Raw genomic sequence first — 21,597 nt, 5'->3', positions numbered from 1 at the left:
TTCCTCCTCATCTCAGTTTTAAATGGGCATTCCCTTATTCTGAGACTAGTTTTAGTTTCCCCTTTGAGTGAAAATATCCTCTCTGCATCCACCTTGTCGAGCCCCTTCATTATCATATGTTTCGATAAGATCACCTCTCATTCTTCTGAATTCCAGTGTATAGGCCCAACCTACCTTCATAAGTGAACCAACTCATCTCCAGAATCAACCTAGCGAACCTTCTCTGAGCAGCCTCCAATGCAAGTATATCCTTCCTTAAATATAGAGATCAAAACTGTATGCAGTGCTCTAGGTATGGCCTCACCAATATCCTGTACAGTTGTAGGAGTTCTCTAGCTTTTATACTCTATCCCCCTTGCAATAAAGGCCAACATTCCATTTGCTTTCCTAATTACTTGCAGTCTCTGTCACAGGTGGGGCTGACAGTGGTTGAAGGAAAGGTTGGATGGGGAGACTGGTTTGCCGCACGCTCCTTCCGCTGTCTGCGCTTGATTTTTGCATGCTCTCGGCGACGAGACTCGAGGTGCCGATCGCCCTCCCGGAAGCTCTTCCTCCACTTAGGGCGATCTTGGGCCAGGGATTCCCAGGTGCTGGTGGGGATGTTGCATTTTATCAAGGCGGCTTTGAGGGTGTCCTGGAAACGTTTCCTCTGCCCACCTGGGGCTCGCTTGCCGAGTAGCACGCTTACTGAGGGAATCTCGTATCGGGCATATGAACGATGTAGCCTGCTCAGTGAAATTGATATAGGAGAAGTGCTCCCAGAACACCCTGGGACAGCAAGGCTGAGAACCCGGTTAGCCCTTCCTCCGACCACATTTTGCAATCTTTCTCTCTGCCTCTGACGTTGATGCTGGAGGGCAAGGTCCAGTGTGCCAGTACAGCCCCATTAACGTATGGAAATGTGGCACTTTGAAATCTCACCTGAATGATACTGAATAATTTTTATGAGCCAGCAAACTTCTGAAAGTGAAAAACACTGAAATCATTCAAAATAACAAGGCAGCATTATTTGCCTACTACAAATAAACCAGATGTTAATGCCTTTAAATACCGCTCCTCCAGCAGCCATCCAACAGTATACCATCTCATCTTTCTGCCATTGTTGACGGCAGGCACTCAGGCAGGGGGGGAAAAGAGAGTGAATTTCTGATCCAGGGTAACGGGGCACTGCACACCGGATGACATCACGATCAATAGGACGCAAGGGACTGAGGCTTATAGCCAACACAAAACCGCCAGGGAAGTTCGCGGGCGACGTTGACTTCGCCGTGCCTGTTCGGGAATCCATTAGTGCCCCGTTACCACCCCACACATGCTCTAACGGGAGGCGCAAACCAGGCCAATTTCTCCCTTAGAAAGTCTTATTAGAATTGTACAGAGTTTTGTTTGATGAGACTACACCCGGAATACTGTGCACAGTTTTGGTCTCCTTATCTGAGGAAGGACATCCTTGTCTTAGAGATGATTCACTAGGTTGATTCCGGAGGTAGAGTAGATTGGGGCTATCCTCTTGAGTTTAGAAGAATGAGGTGTGATCGCATTGAAACATAAGATTCTGAGGGGGATTGACTGGGTAGATGCTGAGAGGTTTTCTCCCTTAGCTGGAGATTCTAGAACTCGGGGGCATAGTCTCAGGATAAGGGATCGGCCATTTAAGACTGAGAAGAGAAGGAATTTCTTCACTCAGAGGGTTAGGAAACCTTGTAATTTTTTACCCCAAAAGGGCTGTGGATGCTGGATCTTTGAAGAGAGATAGACTTTTGGATTCATGGGATCTGGAGATCAGGCGGGAAAGTGGAGTCGAGATCGAAGATCAGTCATGATCTAATTGAATGGCGGAGCAGGCTCAAGGGGCCATATGGCTTACTCCTCTTCTAATTTTTCTGTTCTTATTTTATGAACAGTGCGAGTTTCTTCCACAATCGACTGAAGGTCTCAAAAATGCATATTTGTCATTTTAGAATAATTACTCAAATATTTGTACATGCAAGTAGTCAGTCAAATTTTGGCTTAGGTGACTGCACTGTAGATGTCCGTAGTTGTGCTTTTAACAGTTGGGTAGATAACACTATACAGTGGTCAAAAGGCACAGCTGAAATTTAGGGCAAAGGCAGTGTGGACAACATAGGAACAGGGGTAGGCTATTTTGACCCTCGAGTCTGTTCTGCTATTCAATGAGATCATGACTGATCTGTGACACAACTTCATATACACACCCTTCCCCCATATCCCTTAATGCCTTTGGTTAACACAAATATATCAATCTCAGATTTAAAATTAACTGATCTAACATCAACTGCCGTTTGCGGAAGAGAGTTCCAAACTCCTACCACCCTTTGCATGTAGAAATGTTTCCTGACTTTACTCCTGAAAGGCTTGGATCAAATTTTTAGACTATGCCCTCTAGTCCTGGACTTCCCAACCAGCAGAAATTGTTTCTCTGTAACTACCCCATCAGTTCCCCATGATATCTTGAAAACTTCGATCAAATCACCCCATAACTATCTAAATTCCCAAGAATACAACCCTAGTTTGTGCAATCACTCCTCATAATTTAACCCTTGGAGTCCAAGTATCATTCTGGTTAATCTACCCTGAACTCCCTCCAAGGCCAATATATCCTTCCTAAGGTGTGGTTCCCAGAACTGCTCACAGTATTACAGGTGTGGTCAAACCAGAGCTTTGTATAGCTGTAGCATAACTTCTACCCCCTTGTATTCTAGCCCTCTAGATATAAAGCCCAGCATTCCATTAGCCTTTTTGATTATTTTCTGCACCTGTCCATGACATTTTAATGATGTACATGGACACCCAAGTCTGTTTGGACCTCTGCTATTTCTAGCTTTTCAGCATTTAGAAAGTACTCTGTTCTATCCTTTTCAGGTCCAAAGTGGATGACCTCACATTTGCCTACATTGAAATCCATTTGCCACAGTTTTGCGCATTTAATCTATTAATATCTCTTCGTAATGTTATGCTTACAATGCCACCTATCTTCGTATCATCGGCAAACTTGGATATGTGGCTTTCTATCCCATCAGTTAAGTTGTTAATAAATACGATAAATAGTTAGGGCCCCAACACAGATCCTTGTGGGACATCACTAGTCACATCCAGCCAATTAGAGTACTTGCCCATTATCCCTACTCTGTCTCCTGTCACTCAGCCAATTTCCTAACCAGGTCAATGATTTGCCTTCAATTACAGAAACTTCAACTTTAGCTAACAGTCTCTTATGAGGGACTTTATCAAATGCCTTCTGAAGTCCATATAAATAACATCCATAGACATTCCCCTGACCATTACTTTAATCACCTCTTCAAAAAATTCAATCAGGTTCGTCAGGCATGACCTACTTTTGACAAATCCATGTTGGCTCTCTGATCAGCCGGAAAATTTCAAGTTGTTCACTCTATCCTTAGTTATAGATTAGTAATTTCCCAACAACAGATGTTAGACTAACGGGTCTCCAATTCCCTGGTTTCCCTCTCGTACCTTTCTTAAATAGTGGAGTGACATGTTCAATTTTTTAATCTAAAAGGACAGTTCCCGAATCGAGAACTTTGGGAAGATTATAGTTAGGCCATCTACAATGTTCTTGTTACACTCATAATAAAGGGTGAGGCTGAGTACTGTGTGTAATGAGCAAGTGTGACCTTAGCTCCTTTAATAAGATTCCAGAGTACAGGTACCTCGTGGGTGGCCTGCTTATAATACTGTGCTCCCAAGGGATGCTGGGATCCCTTGGGACTCCAACAGGTGGACCCTCTGGTGGTCAAGTGTCATGCAGGTTACAAAGGGTTAAATACATAACATCACTCCCCCATGAAGTCAACAGTACACTTATTTACAAGATGAGACGATCTGGGGCTTTACGCTCGGTACAAATGTGGGTGTGGGTGTGGGTGGGTTGGTCAGCTCTTCACTGGGCTGTTGGGCAGCCGGCCTTGCCGGGCTGCTGGGGATGATGAGTTCGGTTTCGCGGCCAACCATGGATGTCAGTTGCCACTTGTGTGTGTGTGTGTGTTGGAGGGTCAAAGTTGGTGGTGTCCTCTTCAGGTTGTTCGCAGCTGTTGGTGAACCGCAATTTGATTTGGTCCAAATGTTTTCTGTGCGTTTGTCCATTGGCCAATCTGACCTGAACCACCCTACTCCCCTCTTTGGCTATGACCATTCCAGCAAGCCATTTGGGACCATGTCCATAATTGAGCACAAACACAGGATCATTGATCTTAATATCGCGTGACAAATTTGCACGGTCATGGTACACACTTTGTTGTTTCCGCTTGCCCTCCGCGTGATCATGGAGATCAGGGTGGACAAGGGAGAGCTTTGTTTTAAAGTGCCCTTTTCATGAGCAGCTCAGCTGGGGGAACCCCGGTAAATGAGTGAGGTCTAGTGCGGGAGCTGAGCAGCACTCGGGACAACCGGATCTGCAGGGAGCCTTCAGACACGTTTCAAGCTTTGCTTGATGGTTTGAACTGCCCGTTCTGCCTGGCCGTTGGATGCGGGCTTGAACGGGGCAGATGTGACATGTTTGATCCCGTTGCGGGTCATGTATTCCTTGAATTCAGCACTGATGAAGCACGGCCCATTGTCGCTGACTAGGACATGAGGCAGGCCATGCGTCGCAAACATGGCTCGTAGGCTTTCAATGGTGGCCGTGGACGTGCTTACAGACATTAACGCACATTCAACCCATTTTGAGCAAGCGTCCATGACAACCAAAAGCATTTTGCCTAGGAATGGGCCCGCATAGTCTACATGGATCCTTGACCACGGTTTGGATGGCCACGACCACAAACTTAGCGGTGCCTCTCTGGGTGCATTGCTCAGCTGAGAGCAAGTGTTGCACTGGCGCATGCATGACTCTAAATCTGAGTCGATGCCTGGCCACCACACATGGGATCTGGCTATGGCTTTCATCATTACGATGCCTGGGTGGGTGCTGTGCAGTTCACACGTGTCTCTGCCTTTCTTGGGCAAGACCACGCGATTGCCCCACAATACAGTCAACCTGCAGGGACAACTCGTTTTTGAGTCTGTGGAACGGCTTAATCGCCTCCTGCATCTCCACTGGGACACTGGACCAGCTCCCATGGACAACACAGTTTTTTTTTTAAACCAAGGACAGTAAAGGATCCTGGCTGGTGCAGGTCCTGATCTGGTCCAGGTCCTGATCTGGTGGGCCATAACGTGGGACTTCTTGTTCTCGAGTGCCTCCATGACCATGAACAAGTCCACTGGCTGTGCCATTTCCACCCCGGTTGTGGGCAATGGCAGCCGACTGAGAGCATCTGTGCAGTTCTCTGTGCCAGGTCTGTGGCAGATTACATACCGTATATACTTGCGTATCCTACGATCTCACGTATCATGCGACCCCTAAATTTTCGTCCCCAAAACATGCTTTTATCATATATCTCATGTATCATGCGAGTCACTTTTTTGAGATACCAGATGACACTAGGCTAGGCTTTCAAACAAGTTTAACAAGTACCCAACACGTAACAAGCGGAACAAAGCAACAACGTTAAAGCTGCAAAGCTGTTTGGTGTCGGAGAAAGCCGTGTCCGAAACTGGAGAAAACAAAAAGAAAAATTGAAGGAAGCTCCTTCCTATAAATGCGCAAATCGCGGGTCACGATCTAAAATAAGACTTTATGCTTTACGAGAAGCAAGAAGTGTTAAGAAGAAAAACAAAAATTGCACAGAAACTCCCAAAAGAATTAGAAGAAAAAGTGACTAGTTTTCAAACATTTGTAATCAAACATCGCAAAGCTAACAGCTATAAGTTATCGTGCATTGGAAACATGGATGAGACACCCGTGAATTTTGATATGCCATCAAACTCAACCGTTAATAAAGTCGGCGAGAAAAGTATTTTTATCAAAACTACAGGGCATGAAAAGACACATTTTACGGTTGTTTGGAAAGCTGATTTGGAAAGCGTAAACATTACGTGTGTATCAGCAAGTAAAACAGCAGTTTTATCAAAATCATCTTTACTTGATATACATATGTACTATTTGACTTACCGTAAATGGATACGGTCTGCTTAACAGCCTAACAGCCTAATCTTGGCCAGCACTTCACACCCGCAAATTTTGTATCTCGCACATCATGCTACCCCCCAAATTTAGGTTACAATTTAGGTCTTCAAAAGTCACATGATACGCGAGTATATACGGTAGTTGTATGCCGACAGCGTGAGCTCTCTTAAAGGCAGCCTCCTGTGAATTCCCCCATACCCAGTCGCGTCTCCCTTGCGCAGTAGTGCATGTAGGGGTTCTAGCAGGGTGCTTAACCCAGGTAGGAAATTATCGATAGTTAAGGAGTCCCAGGGACGACTGCAGCATTGTCACGTTCTGTGGTCGTGGCGTGTTCTTGAGGGCCTCAGTCTTGGCGTCGGTGGATCTGCTGCGATTCTCCTTCCCAAGAATTCGATGTCCTGTGCCAGGAAAAAACACTTCGAGCATTTCAATCTGAGCCCCACGCGATCCAACTGACTAAGAACCTCCTCCAGATTCTTCAAGTGCTCCATGGTGTCCCGACCTGTAACCAATATGTCGTCCTGGAAGACCACTGTACAAGGAACCGACTTTAGCAGGCTCTCCATGTTCCGCTGGAAGATCGCTGCGGCCGACCGAATCCCGAACGGATACCGGTTGTAGATACAGACCTTTGTGCATGTTGATGCAGGTGAGGCCTTTCGAAGACTCCTCCAGCTCCTGCGTCATGTAGGCCGAGGTCAGGTTGAATTCCACCGGCGCGATGATGCTTTCACGTTGCAGCCTGTCCAGCTCAATTTCCACTTTCTCACGCATCATGTACGGTACTGCCCGAGCCTTGTGGTGGATGGGTCGCGTACCTGGAACCAAATGGATCTGCACCTTCGCCCCCGAGAAGCTTCCAATGCCTGGCTCGAACAACGATGGGAACTTCCTCAGAACCTGGGTACATGAGGTGTCATCAATGGATGAAAGCGTTCAGATGTTGTCCCAGTTCGTAGATTTTTCCCAGCCAGCTTTTGCCAAACAACGTGGGGCCATCCCCTGGTACAATCCACAGCGGGAGTTTGTGTTGCTCCGATGTAGGAGACTTTGACTTCTGCACTGCCAATTACAGGGATTAGTTCCTTGGTGTAAGTCCTTAGTTTGGTGTGAATGGGGCTGAGCTTGGGCCTTTGTGCCTTATTTCCCCACAGCCTGTCAAAAGCCTTTTTACTCATTATGGACTGACTTGCTCCCATGTCCAGCTCCATAGATACTGGAATGCCATTCAGTTCAACTTTCAACATTATTGTGGACATTTCGTAGTGAACGTGTGTACCCCGTGCACTTCTGCCTCCTCAGTACGAGGCTCCAATTCTGCCTGATCCACTGTAGATCGATCTTCCTCTGCAACGTGGTGGTTTGCAGCTCGCCTGCACATTCATTGGAGGTGTCCCATTGTTCTGCAACCATTGCATGCACAGTGCTTAAAGCGGCATTGAAGGGGCCGATAATCACCTCCGCAGCACCAACAGGGTGTTAACTGCCTCACAGTTGATGACGGACGCTGGGTCAATTGAGGTCAGGCCACAGCCGGCGTGCACGTTCTGCCATGTACATTTCTGCTCAAAACCGACGTTACTTTATGCACAGTACTGGCTGAAACTTCTTTGTTCTGCGAAATCTGCTTGGTGTTGTCGCTGGTGGACATAAATGCCTGGGCTATCGTTATGGCTTTACTTAGGTTCGGAGTTTCTACAGTCAACAGTTTGCGAAGGATTGTCTCATGTCCAATGCCCAGTACAAAAAAGTCTGAGCATTTGTTCTAGGAATCCCTCAAACTCACAATGTCCCACGAGGCGCCTTAGTTCGGCGACGTAGCTTGCCACTTCCTGGCCCTCCGATCGTTGACACATGTAGAACCGATATCTCGCCATCAAAACGCTTTCCTTAGGATTTAGGTGCTCCTGGACCAACGTACACAATTCTTCATAGGATTTCTCTGTTGGTTTTGCCGGGGCCAGGAGATTCTTCATGAGGCCATAGGTTGTTGCCCCACAGACAGTTAGGAGGATCGCCCTTCATTTGGTAGCGTTCTCATCCCCTTCAGCTCGTTGGCCAGAAAGTATTGGTCGAGTCTCTCCACGAAGGCTTCCCAATCGTCCCCTTCTGAGAACTTCTCCAGAATGCCGTCTGTTCTTTGCATTTTCGTACAGTTGTTCATTACCTCATCGCCAACTGTTAGCCTCATAATAAAGGGTGAGGCTGAGTACTGTGTGTAATGAGCAAGTGTGACCTTAGCTCCTTTAATAAGATACCAGAGTGCAAGTACCTCGTGAGTGGCCTGCTTATATACTGTGCTCCCAAGGGCTGCTGGGATCCCTTGGGACTCCAACAGGTGGGCCCTCTGGTGGTCAGGTGTCATGCAGGTTACAAAGGGTTAAACACAACAGTTCTCACCTACTTCCTTTGAAACCCTGGGATGGAAACCATCTGGTCCTGGGGATTTATCTCTCTTTAGTGCCGTTATTGTCTTCATTACTGTTATTTTGCTTACATTAATTTTAGTGAGTCTCCATAATGAGGGGTTACATTTTAGGTTGTTTGGATGTCTCCTTGCTTAATTTGATCCACATCACATTTTCTCATGTATAATGCAGCAGGCTTACAAGGTACCTGTTCCTACCAAATTTCACCCAGAAAATGACCATGTAAAATTAGGATTTATTACAAAGCTTCCATTCACCAAAACTCTCATCTTCATGTTTACTGACTTCCACAAATACATTTTTCTATGTGTTCTCTCATTTCAACCAGCATATTCCTATCAGCTGCTGTTATCAGCTGCGTCTCCATTCTGTTCCTATAGGATAAGACACTCTGGGCAGTTTTTGTGTTAAGGAGGATTTAATTGTCCCAGATATTGAACGGCTCAATAGTGATCTACCAACTAGTGAGGGAGGCAAGGTAAAAAAAATATTTGTAGGCATTATAGATGACCACTTCCTCACTCAGCAGGTTGAAAGAAGATACATGAAGAAATCATGGACTAGATCTAATTCTTAGTAGTGGTCCTAGTGTGGTATCATATTTCCACATGGGGAACACCTAGGAGACAACATGTAATTAGATGCAATGAGATTAGCCAAGCTAATATTGCTGAAAATGTGATGCTAGTACCAGATTATAAAAGGATTACATTTACAAAAATGGCTGATTGACTGGGGTAATCCGATTAGGCAGGAGTAATTGCAGCAACAGATGATAAATGGAATATTTTAAAAATCATTCGACTATATAAAGCTATATAGTGTCAAAAGTAGGGCACATGGTAAAACAAAACTAAAATGGTTGGATTCAGCAGAGGGCAACAAAATCTGTCAGAATGGCTAAAATGGCAATGAGGGCTTGTAAGAAAGGTACTGCAATAATCATGGGTGATTTTAATCTTCATATTGATTGGACAAATCAAATTGGCCAAGGTAGCCTTGAGGAAGAGTTCATAGAGTGTATCCGGGATGGTTTCCTTGAACAGTATATTGCGTAGCCAATCAGTGTGCAAGTTATCTTCGATCTGGTACTGTGTAATGAGACAGGATTAATAAATGATCTCATAGTAAGGGATCCTCTAGGAAAGAGTGATCATAGCATGATTGAATTTCAAATTCAGTTGAAGGGTGAGAAAGTTGGATCTCAAACCAGTGTCCTGATCTTAAATAAAGGCAATTACAAAGGTATGAAGGCAGTGTTAGCTAAAGTGGACTGGGAAAATAAATTCAAGTCTAAGATGGTTGATAAACAGTGGCAGGCATTTAAGGAGATATTACATAACTCTCAACAAAAATATATTCTAGTGAGAAGGAAAGACTTTTAAGAGAAGGGTGAACCAACCGTGGTTAACTACGGAAGTAAGGGATGGTATCAAATTGAACAAAATAGCATTCAAAGTTGCCAAGATTAGTGGGAGGCCAGAGGATTGGGAAATTTTTAAAAAATCAGCAGACGACTAAAAAAATTATAGAGAGGGGGAAGATAGAGTATGAGAGTAAACTAGCAAGAAATATAAAAACGGATAGTAAGAGCTTCTCCAGGTATATAAAAAGGAAGAGAGAGTAGCTAAAGTAAACGTTAGTCCCTCAGAGGATGAGACTGGGGAATTAATAATAATAATCATCATCATCATAGGCAGTCCCTCGGATGGGGAACAGGGAAATGGCGGAGACGTCAAACAAAAATGTTGCATCGGTCTCCATGGTAGAAGACACTAAAAACATCCCAATAGATCATCAAGGGGCTATAGGGAGGGAGGAACTTAATACAATCACGATCACTTAAGAAAAAGTTCTTGGTAAAATAATGGGACTAAAGGTGGACAAGTCCCCTGGACCTGATGGCCTGCATCCTTGGGTCCTAAAAAAAGTGGCTGCAGAGATAGTGGATGCATTGGTTGTAATTAATCAAAATTCCTTGGATTCTGGAGAGGTCCCAGTGGACTGGAAAACCGCAAATGTAATGCCCTATTTAAAAAAGGAGGCAGACAGAAAGCAGGAAACTATAGACCAGCTAGCCTAACATCTGTCGTTGGTAAAATGCTGGAATCCATTATTAAGTAAGCAGTTGCAGGACATTTGGAAAAGCATAATATAGTCAAGCAGAGTCAGGATGGTTTTATGAAAGAGAAATCATGTTTGACAAATTTGCTGGAGTTCTTTGAAGATGTAACGAGCAGAGCAAGGTGGATAAGGGGGAACCAGTGGATGTGGTGTATTTGGATTTCCATAAGGCATTCGATAAGGTGCTACATAAAAGGTTACTGCACAAGATAAGAGTAAGAGCTCACGGGGTTGGGGGTAATATTAGCATGGATAGCGGATTGGCTAACTAACAGAAAACAGAGAGTGGGGATAAATGGGTCATTTTCTGGTTAGCAAACAGTAACTGGGATCAGTGCTGGGGTCTCAACTATTTACAATCTATATTAATGACATGGATGAAAGAACCATAATGTAGCCAAGTTTGCTGATGATACAAAGATGGGTGGGAAAGTAAGTTGTGAGGATGACACAAAAAAACTCTGCAAAGGGATATAGACAGGCTAAGTGAGTGGGAAAACATTTGGCAGATGGAGTATAATGTGGGAAAGTGTGAGGTTATCCATTTTGGCAGGAAAAATAAAAAAGCAAATTATTTTTTTTAAATGGAGAAAAACTACAAAATACTGCAGTACAAAAGGACCTTGTGCATGAAACACAAAAGGTTAGTATGCAGGTACAGCAAGTAATCAGGAAGGCAAATGGAATGTTGGCCTTTATTGCAAGGGGGATGAAGTATACAAGCAGGGAAGTCTTGCTACAACTGTATGGGTATTGGTGAGGCCAAAATTGGTAAAAACCGATGGTTCGCCCATTTCTTGGCGATATGCCATTTCATACCACCAGGGTGGTGTGCGCACGATTTTCATCACTTTTTTCTCGATGGTATGTCGAACAGAGTGCAGTGGGCAGAGTGGAGTGCAGCACCCCACCCCGCCCCTCCCCCCGCATGCGAGAGCGGCACAGACAAGAATCCACAGAGACTGCCAGCCTGAGAGCACTGTGCAGGTATGTGGCCCCGGGGGGTGGAAATACCTGTGGAGGTGAATCACTGCTTGGGGGTGGAGGTTGCTGCTTGGATGGGGGGGGGGGGAAATCGCTGTTTGGGTGCGCAGGGGGATCGCTGTGGGGTGGGGGCAAGAAAGAGATCGTTGTGGCAGAGGGAGGGGGAAGGAAAGAAGAAAGACTGGGGGGGGTGAGAGATAAAAAAATTTTTACAGATAAAGATGCATACCGCCGACAGAAGATTGACTTAAAACCACCTTTTTCAGGGTGGTCTGCAGGGTCGACAGTACATGATGAATTTTGCAATTTTGGGCCGTATGTCAGCGGTGTGCATGGGCGGACACAGTATGCATACCGCCCGGCAGTATGCCGCTGATGAATTTTCCACCGGGCAGTATGTGGCTGGTATGTAGGTATTTTACAATGAATTTTGCAATTTTGGGCATTATGTCCACCAAATTCGGGCCCCTGTGGTACTGTGTACAGTTTTGGGATCCTTATTTAAGGATTTACTTGCATTGGAGGCAGTTCAGAGAAAGTTCACTAGGTTGATTCCGGAGATGAGGAGGCTGATTTATGAAGAAAGGTTGAGCAATTTGGGCCTATACTCATTGGAGTTTAGATGAATGAGAGGTGATCTTATCTAAACATAAGATACTGGGGGGCTCAACAAGGTAGATGCAGAGAGGATATTTCCACTCATGGGGGAATCCAGAACTAGGGGGCATAGTTTAAGAATAAGGTGTCGCCCATTTAGAACTGAGAGGAGGAGGAATTTCTTCTCAGAGGGTTCTAAATCTGTGGAATTCTGTGCCCCAGAGAGCTGTGGAGGCATGGTCATTGAATATATTTAAGGTGGAGATAGGCAGATTTTTGAGCTACAAAGGGAGTGAAGAGTTATGGGGAGCGGGCAGGGAAGAGGAGCTGAGCCCAAGATCAGATCAGCCATGATCTTATTAAATAGCGGAGCAGGCTCGAGGGGCCAAATGGCCTACTGCTGCTCCAAAATTGTTATGTTCTTATGTTCTAAGAGGAGGATAGTAGGCAAGTGTGGCAGTGATAACATAGCTGAAAAAGACCATTCTAAGAGTCAATGGGCCAGTAAGGGCTGTATATGGCCACTGAAGGATTCTGTAGGGCACATTTGGGTGGAGTTCCAAGATATGGCGTTCCAAGATATGGCTGAAGCTTTAAATGGCTGCTTTTCAACAGATTTCACAACTGAAGCTGATGCTGAATAACCTGTTATTTCGTAGAGGTGATGCAAAAATTGACGTGTAGAAGTGGATGCAGAAATAGCCCTTGCTAGAATTTTAGCTCTTAAAGCAGCTTGGGCTGTCAGCCGTGATGTTATTGGTAATGGTATTGAAACTGAAATAAATGGGGCTGTATTCTGTGAACCACTGGCTTACATTTAACAGCTCACTCAGGTCTGGGATTTTTCCCATGGACTAAGGAGAGGCTCCTGTGGTGCCTATATTTAAAAAGTGCAGTCAGAATTGGAAACTAGGGCCCAAGTTTCCCCAGGAGTTACTCCTATTTTTTTTGGAGCAACTCGTTTTTTTTTTTAAAAAAAGAGTATCTTAAAAATCACAATTCTCCCCATTTAGTTTGCTCCAGTTTAAGTGAGTTAGTTGTTTCTTTTTAGTTCAGTTTTTTCCCCCAAAAGGGGGCGCTACTAGCCACTTACGCCTGTTTTGGCCATTTAAGCAAGTTTAGCCAGCGAAAAGTTACTTCAAACTAACTTAGGCCAGCGTGTGTGTCCACTTTTGTACGCTCAGAAAAACCTTGCGGAGACTTAAGAAATCAGCACAGGTAACCAGAGATTTGGGGGGGGGGGGGGGGGGGGGGTGGTGCTTATCCAACAGTTACAAGTATACTTGCAGTTCATATTCTTGTATCACAACAAAGAGAGCAACTATGCTATAAATTCCAAAGAATACAAAATACAAACAATCTTTTTAAACATATCAAAGAATTTCTTCCTGCAAACACTCCTATGCTATCCACAGGGAAATAAATGCCTGAGGAAGAATAATTGACTCTGCTAATGTTACCCGTGGCAATAATCAAAGAGATTTTCATTTCGTTAAAATTTTGTAATACAGAAATTCCTCAATCCCCCATTTAATTGTTGCCCCTAAATGCATATGGAGATGAATGTGTTGTGCAGATGGATTGGAGTAAGCCCCCATCTGTTACTACTATATCACTATAATGTTTTGAAAATGATTACACCATCCCACACTAACTATTTTTGGATGTAGTAAATTTGCTAATTAACTGTTGACATGCCTAATCGCAACCGACTATTTCAGCCAGTTCCTCCGAACGTATGTCTTGGATTACAAGCTTACTGCTTCATGCATTGCTAAATCAGACGTGCTTCAGAACTGCTCCTCCGTTACCATATTGATTGCTTTTACAGAATCCTCGGTAAACTAAAATCTACATGCAACAGGTAGGTGGAGATAAATGCTGCATAAAGTACTTTAAAACAATAACCATTTAAACATCCAGTAACACAGGATCTTTACATCCTCAAGTGATTTTTGTATAGTTTATCAAATTATTTGACGCTGTCTGCACAACAATACATTTTTAGCTTTGTCATTGTAAACCCTCAACTGGCTGAGCCACTGAGAAAGCTTATTGTAATTGCTTCTTCAGAAATTAATGCAAAAACACACAACTCCATGGGGTGGGGGAAGAACAGACACATGTTTAGGAACAAGCCCATCCCTTTTTAAATAATCTCAACCCCAGAAACCCAGCTTTTCTCCATACCCTTCAATCATTTTCTCTCGAGAAACTTACCTTAAACTCATTTATATTATTCTATTGCTCGCTCGCTCTCTCTTCTCGCAACTTCTTCCACTACGTCATTACTCTTTGTGTAAATAAATGCTCAGACTTCCCTCCTTGTTCCATGATACAATAATAAGGCATGGATTCAGGATGGTGCAGGCTCGATGATTCAAATGGCCCTCTCTCATTCCAGGCTTTATGTTCTTTCTATTACTCCCAGCTGAACGCGGCAGGCACGGTTCCCGCAGGTCGCGGTGGGAGCTCATTCGGCCAGGGCTAGGGGCTGCGTGCTTCGGGCCCCTCCCACACCGTTTTGGGCGCCTGGAGCTACTGCACTTGCGTGCCCACTGCAGCGCATGTGCAGAGGTCCCGGCACTGTTTTCGGCGCGGGAACCTGGCTCCGCCCCCTACAGCTCCTGCTGCGCCGAGGGCCAGAAGACCTGCAGGGAGGTGGAGAATCTGGAGAATCTAGAGGGGTTTTTTTTTTAGGCGCACTTTGTGGCGCGAAAAACAGGCGTCCAGGTCGGGAGTGCGCCGTTCTAGGCACGGCTCGAAACTTGGGCCCATTATGTATCTCGATTTTCAAAAAGCCTTTGATAAGGCGCTGCACAAAAGGCTGCGTCTTGTAGGAATGCAGTGCAGATCTTAGCATGGATTGTAAATTGGTTGCATTCACACAGATAGAAGAGTTTAAATGGTTAATTACTCAATTTGGCGACTGGTCACTAGCAGAGTCTCACAGGAATCAGCACCATGCAGTTGTTGGACGTGGGTTTACGCTTGGGACTCTCCACAAAGTAAGTCAGTAATTACAGCAGCTTGTTGGGAGGTGCTGTGTAGAGATCAGGTGCTCTTCCATAGCCAGAACTTTATAAATCATAAATTAAAGCTCAGAATGGCCTGTTTCTGTGCTGTAAGTACTATGTAATACTAATATACTCAGGTTAATGTATAAAAAATTGTAATTGAAATGTAAATATATTTTCAATTGACCAATATTTGCAACATCAGATTAGGGTGACTTTATGAAGGCATCCAGAGTTGCAATTCTGACTACCGAGTCACTAAATTGACTTTACGACACAATTCTAATCCAACATTTAGTCAGTACACTAAATTGACTTTACGACACAATTCTAATCCAACATTTAGTCAGTACAGGAGCTGTGTATTGGTCATAAACTCCTGACATGGGAAATATATTGGACAGTTAATCATGGTAATTACCAAGATTATGAGCGCTAAGTTTTACATACAAATAGTGTTCAATAGGGTGGTTTTCTTCATAACTAAATTTGCCAGTACTTATGTTCCACGTGAGCCTCCTCCCATCCTTCATCTAGCCCGATCAGCATAATCTTCTATTCCTTTCTATTCCCTCATGTGTTTATCCAGCTTCCCCTTAAATGCATCAATGCTCCTTGCCTTAAATACTGCTTGTGGTATCAATTTCCACATTTTAATCACTCTGGGTAAAGAAGTTGGATTTCCTTATTGGATTTATTAGTTACTATCTTATATTTGTGACCTCTAGTTTGGACTCCCTCACAAGTGGAAACATACTTTTCTAGAGAAAAGATTCCCAGTCTGTTCAATCTTTCCTGATATGTATAACTTCTCAGTTCTGGTACACATTTAGTAAATCTTTTTTGCACCTTATCCAGTGCCTCTGCATCCTTTTTATAATATGGAGACCAGAACTGTTCACAGTAATCCAAATGTGGTCTGACCAAGGTTCTACAAGTTTAACAGAACTTTTCTGCTTTTCAATTCTATCCCTCTAGAAATTAATCCCCGTGCTTTGTTTGCTTTTGGTTTTACGGCCTTATTAACATGCGTTACTACTTTTAGTGATTTGTGCATTTGTATCCCCAGATCTTAGTTATCAAGATAGGCTAAAAGAATTGGGACTCTATAGCTTAGAGCAGCATAGACTTGAGGGGGGGGTGGGGGAGGCGGTAAGATTAAGGTTTATAAGATAATGAAAGGAATAGACAGTGTTCCAACTGACAGTTTATTTCAATTAAATAGATTAGGCAGGACCAGGGGGCACAAATTTAAGTTGTTTAAGGCTAGATTTATGTTAAATGTCAGGAGGTGGTTCTGTTCCCGGAGAATAGTCGACCTCTGGAACAAGCTGCCGTTTCATGTGGTGGATGCAGACTCACTGAATTCCTTCAAGCAAAAGCTGGATTTGTTTCTGGCTGTGGTGGAGATCACCTCTTACGGAAGGGAGGCACTGCAGGTAATTTAATGGCCAGAGTGATCTCCTGGACTAGTTTTGATCGACTAGATGGGTCGGAGAGGAATTTCCCAGATTTTTTTCCCCCCAAATTGGTCTGGGTTTTGTATCTGTTTTTTTGCCTCTCCCAGGAGATCACATGGTTTTGGGTGGGGTGGTGTGTGCATATTGTGATACACATGGTATCGCAATTGTGTGGGACAGGCTTGATGGACCAAATGGTCTTTACCTGTCCGTCATTGTTCGTATCCCTCTGTTCTTCTATCTCATTTAGGTACTTAGTTTCCAAGAACTGTGTGACCTCATTCATCCTACCAATATGTACTACCTCACTCTTACCTATGTTTAAGTTTATTTGCCAATTACATGCCTATTCTGCAAGTTTATTAATGACTTCCTGTATTTTGTCAGTCCTCCTCTGCATCAATTGCAGCCCCCAAATTTTGAAATTGTGCTTCCAATTCTTTGTGAAATTGTACGGTGTGTATCTCCTGGAGGAGAACCCAATTTAAACATTGTACTAATCAGTCACTGCCTCCAAAAAGCATTTAAAGACTTCTCCTGACTCAGTTTGCTATGCAGAGGTGTTTCTGGCTGAATGCGCATATGTCCAATGTCATGTGCATACTTTTTCAGCTGGACGAGTTGAATGTGTGCACATGCCATCATCACACACACAGCAATGCTTTTAATTTAAATTTGCTTGGGTACAAGTCAATATCATCATCATAGGCAGTCCCTTGGAATCGAGGAAGATTTGCTTCCACTCTAAAAATGAGTCCTTAGGTGGCTGAACATTCCAATACGAGAGCCACAATCCCTGTCACAGGTGGGACAGATAGTCATTGAGGGTAAGGGAGGGTGGGACAGATTTGCCGCACGCTCTTTCCACTGCCTGCGCTTAATTTCTGCATGCACTTGGCGATGAGACTCGAGGTACAAGTATCCATAATTTGTAGGATGTTGTATAGAGGGCAATTCCACTAATTGCCTCATATTATTGGTAACAACTTGTATTTATATAGCACCTTTAACGTAGCAAAACATCCCAAGGCGCTTCATAGGAGTATTCGAAGACAAACAAGACCAAAAAAAATGGAAAAAAGAACAAAAGTACACGTTACCAAAAGGGAATAGACAGATTATGAAAACAGGATAGGTACTCACGATCCATGCAGACAAGAACTGTATCCCTTTCCAACTGAGTGATATGGATGGTATCCAACTGGCAGCTAGCTACAGCAATAAAATGTATACAAGATTGGTGATGCATTCATGAAATTGCAAACATGTAATGCTTTAGAAAAACTGATCTTTTAGATTAATTATCCTAAGGTTTTAAAAGAAAAAATAAGTTTCTATTAGATGCTGTCTAACAGAAAACTAGTTTCCCAGTGGCTAATCATTCATGGGGTACACTGAAAAACAGTGTAAAGCTTAAAATAACTGGGTCTGATGCTAATAAATTAAAGGGCAAAAGATAGCATCTATGGGGTCAAGTTTTGGCCTGAGTTGCTCCTATTTTTTTGGATCAACTGGTTTAGAATGGAGTATCTTAGAAATTGCAATTCTCTTCATTTAGTTTGCTCCAGTTCTAGTCAGTTAGAACAGTTTCATTTTGGAACAGATTTTTTTCCCAAAAGGGGGCGTGTCCAGCCACTTACGCCTGTTTTGACAATTTAGACAGCGAAAACTACTCCAAACTAACTTCGAATGGAGTAAGTGTAGATTTTTGTACGCTCAGAAAAACCTTGCCTACACTTAGAAAATCAGGCGTAGGTTACAAATCAGGCGTGGGGGAGGGGGGGGGGGGAAAAGAGAGAAAGAGAAAGGGAAGTTTACAAACATGAAACACATCACTTCTACAAATAAAGAGCCATCAATAATAAATGATAAATAAATCAATAAATCAATCAAAAAAAATAAAAAATTAAAAAAATAATTACGTTTCTACTCACCGACTACAGCATCGGGAGCCCTCCAACAGCATGCTGGGACGGCCCCCCCCCCCCCCCGCGTGCCTCTCTCTGTCTGTCAGTGTCTATGTGTTTCTGACAGCAGGGGGGCGGGGAGGGAGGAGAGAGAGAGAGAGAGAGAGAGAGAGAGAGAGGAGAGGGAACGGAGAGGAGAGAGGGAGAGGAGGAGAGAGGAGAGGGGGAAGGAGAGAGGAGAGGGAGGAGGCTGAACGGGCCCGGCCGACGTGAAGAAGCCGGGTCCGCCCCCAGCAAGATGCCGGGCCCCGCCGAAGGAAGAGGGAGCGGACGGGCGCGGGAGGGGTGATCGGGCAGCGGAGCCGGAGCGGGAGCTGGGGGGGGAGCGGTGAGAGCGCCAGAAGGAGCGTGAGCTGAACAGGAGAGGAAGCTGGAGCCCACAGCCAGAGCAGGAGCTGAAGAGGAGGGAGGTGCAGCCTGATCTTCGCCGCCCCAGTGAGCCCATTTGGCCAGGGCTAGGCGCGGCGTTCTTCGGGCCCCTCCCACACAGTTTCGGGCACCTGGAGCTACTGCACATGCGCACTCACTGTAGCGTGCATGTGCAGAGGTCCTGGCACTGTTTTCAGCGCAGGGACCTGGCTCCGCTCCCCACAGCTTGTGCTGCGCCGAGGGCCTGGATCGACCTGAGGGAGTGGAGAATACCGAGGTAAGTTTTCGGCACGGTTTTGAGTGCGGAAATCAGGCGCGGCTCGCGGGGCTGCGCCATTCTAGGCGCAGCCCGAAACTTGACCCCATACTTGACAACTGTAACCAAAGTCTCCCTACAGTTATTTGCTGGCTAGCTCTCCATCACCAAACCTGCATAATTAGTTCTTCGCTTAATTTATCATTGGAACTAAGTGCTGGATGAGCTTTAAACTGTTTTGTGGTGTAACCCATGAATGACTAACCATTACAAAAATTATAATCCAATAGTAAATGGTATACCTGAACCAACTTCTGTAAACCACGAGGAAGAGGAGTTCAGGTTTATTGTCTGAAACCGGACCACTTGGCTGGGTTCACTGCCCTTGCTGATGGCTACACATACCATTGGGTATTCCTGCTCAGGTACCACAAGCATTTCAAACACTTTTAGAGGGTTTGGGAGTGGAAAGTCAAAATGCTAGAAGGAAAAAAAAATGTTTGTGAAACTAAAATCAGTATTGCAACATACATTTAAAACAGTTGGACTGCAAGGTTACGTAGAAAAATGTACAGCTTCTAGTTGAACAGATAACTGAACATTACTACACAACAACCCAGGATCTATGGCTTTATATTTGCATTAAATTTTAATATGGATATGTGCTCTATGTATTCAATATTTAGATGCAAGTTATTGCTGTTTAACATTTATGATCTAATGAAATTCAGTAATAGCAAATAGCATGGATAAATAAAAAACAAACACTGACCTTGATTAGCATGAACTTTTGCATTGGCTCGTACCACTGAAGTAAGACAATACCAGACTGCAGCGCCCCACATAGGTATTTGTATCCAGTGTATGGATTTCGCACTATAATTTATGAACAGAGATCTATTAGCAACAGGTTAATAAGGTTTTAAAAAACAAAAATGTACACTTTTGCAAGATGATAGGAACTTGCTTTCAATAAATTAATGCACATGTTAAATTCAATTTTCTTGTACAAAACAACCATACAATATTCCTGTATGTGGTGCAAGGTCAATGGTTAACCTACTGCGCTGCCCCAAAAAAGAGGCATTTGCAAGAGAAAGATATATGCTGCGGTGGACTGTTTCATTCTCCTACACTTCCAGTTCCTGATCTCAACTGCTCTCCTGTGAGGAGATGCCAAGTAAAGGAACAAGATTGAAGGACCATTTCTGCACATCTCCCAGCAACCAGATCAGAGTGACATTGATATGTAGTGTATGATCGGGGGAACAATACCAGATAGAGAAGAATTCATACCCTAAAGAGAAGTTTAAAAAAAATAAACAGTTTTGTACACTTAATTACTATGCTCCAAGAAAACGTCTTAAAAAAAATATACAGAATTTTACGCACCAATGCAACATTTGTGGCAACTTTTTGTTTCAGGGATTTTCGTCGTTAAAGCAAACCTCCTGGAAACAACATACAAGGCAGATTTTAGTTCTGTTTCACAACATTATTTTATAAGACATTCATAGGTTATGACTCATACTGCAGGTTTATACCTTGTATTTACTTCCAATATTTAGTACCTTGAACTTCTGTATAGACAAGTATATGCCTTTTATTTTTTTGCTTTCTCACATTTTATGCCTTCTACTAATCATGCTAATCACTTCTGCCTGTCTTCCACTTAAGCAATTTACAGGCCCATTCTATTTTTTCTCCTGTATGTGTTTGTATTTTTCTCCCCTTCCCCATTTCTTTTTAAATGTTGTTCATCGGTATGATCTTCCAGTTCTGATTAAGGGTCTGCACACCCGAAGCAGTAACTTTTCTCCACAGATGTTGTCTGATCTGCTGTGTTTCCTGCATTTTCTGTTTTTGTCCTATACATTCTCAGTCAGGCAAACATTTGATTGCAGATCATGTGTCAGCACCAGTATATAAATGACGTGTTTTACCTGGAACTAATTGGAAGAGGGCTGGACTACAGAATGTGGAACAATGTTGCTGAATAAAGAAAACATATTTTACATTGCTCCACACTAATAGTACAAAAGGCACTGCAGGATTTTAAATGACACTCAATTCTACAAAACACAGTTTCCTTACCTGGGTATTATCTTGTCAGGAAAACGGTGTGTTTGAATGTGGGATGCCAACCCTGGTTTCTTTGCCTGCTCAAATAAGGCAACCAGGTTGTGTGAATAAAGCTGAAATGTTTTGCCTGCAATTGTAGAGAAATATGAAAATAAAAGTCAGACTAACAACTGAAATCTACTCCCTCACCACAATTGTCTCCGAAACTAGACACTGGTTTATTGATGCATCAAGCTGACTCCATCCTATCTACATCTCAACTT

At 43.8% G+C, this 21,597-nt stretch overlaps 1 protein-coding gene across 3 annotated transcripts in view; it reads right to left on the bottom strand.

The window, feature by feature from the left end:
• Window positions 1–21,597, bottom strand: part of map4k5 (mitogen-activated protein kinase kinase kinase kinase 5) — a 285,168-nt gene that overhangs the window by 24,280 nt on the left and 239,291 nt on the right. For all 3 annotated transcript variants that reach the window (XM_070879237.1, XM_070879238.1, XM_070879239.1), the window contains 5 exons: window positions 21,347–21,461; window positions 20,645–20,703; window positions 20,025–20,128; window positions 19,555–19,732; window positions 17,804–17,872 (listed from right to left, as the gene is read on the bottom strand). In XM_070879237.1, coding sequence (XP_070735338.1) covers window positions 17,804–17,872; window positions 19,555–19,732; window positions 20,025–20,128; window positions 20,645–20,703; window positions 21,347–21,461 — 525 coding nt within the window. The remainder of the gene's footprint in view (window positions 1–17,803; window positions 17,873–19,554; window positions 19,733–20,024; window positions 20,129–20,644; window positions 20,704–21,346; window positions 21,462–21,597) is intronic.

The sequence above is a fragment of the Pristiophorus japonicus genome, chromosome 4 (assembly GCF_044704955.1).
Source record: "Pristiophorus japonicus isolate sPriJap1 chromosome 4, sPriJap1.hap1, whole genome shotgun sequence".
In the NCBI taxonomy this organism is placed as follows: domain Eukaryota; kingdom Metazoa; phylum Chordata; class Chondrichthyes; family Pristiophoridae; genus Pristiophorus; species Pristiophorus japonicus.
The sequence above is the reverse complement of the archived record's forward strand: the minus strand, read 5'-3'. Positions and strand labels throughout refer to the sequence as shown.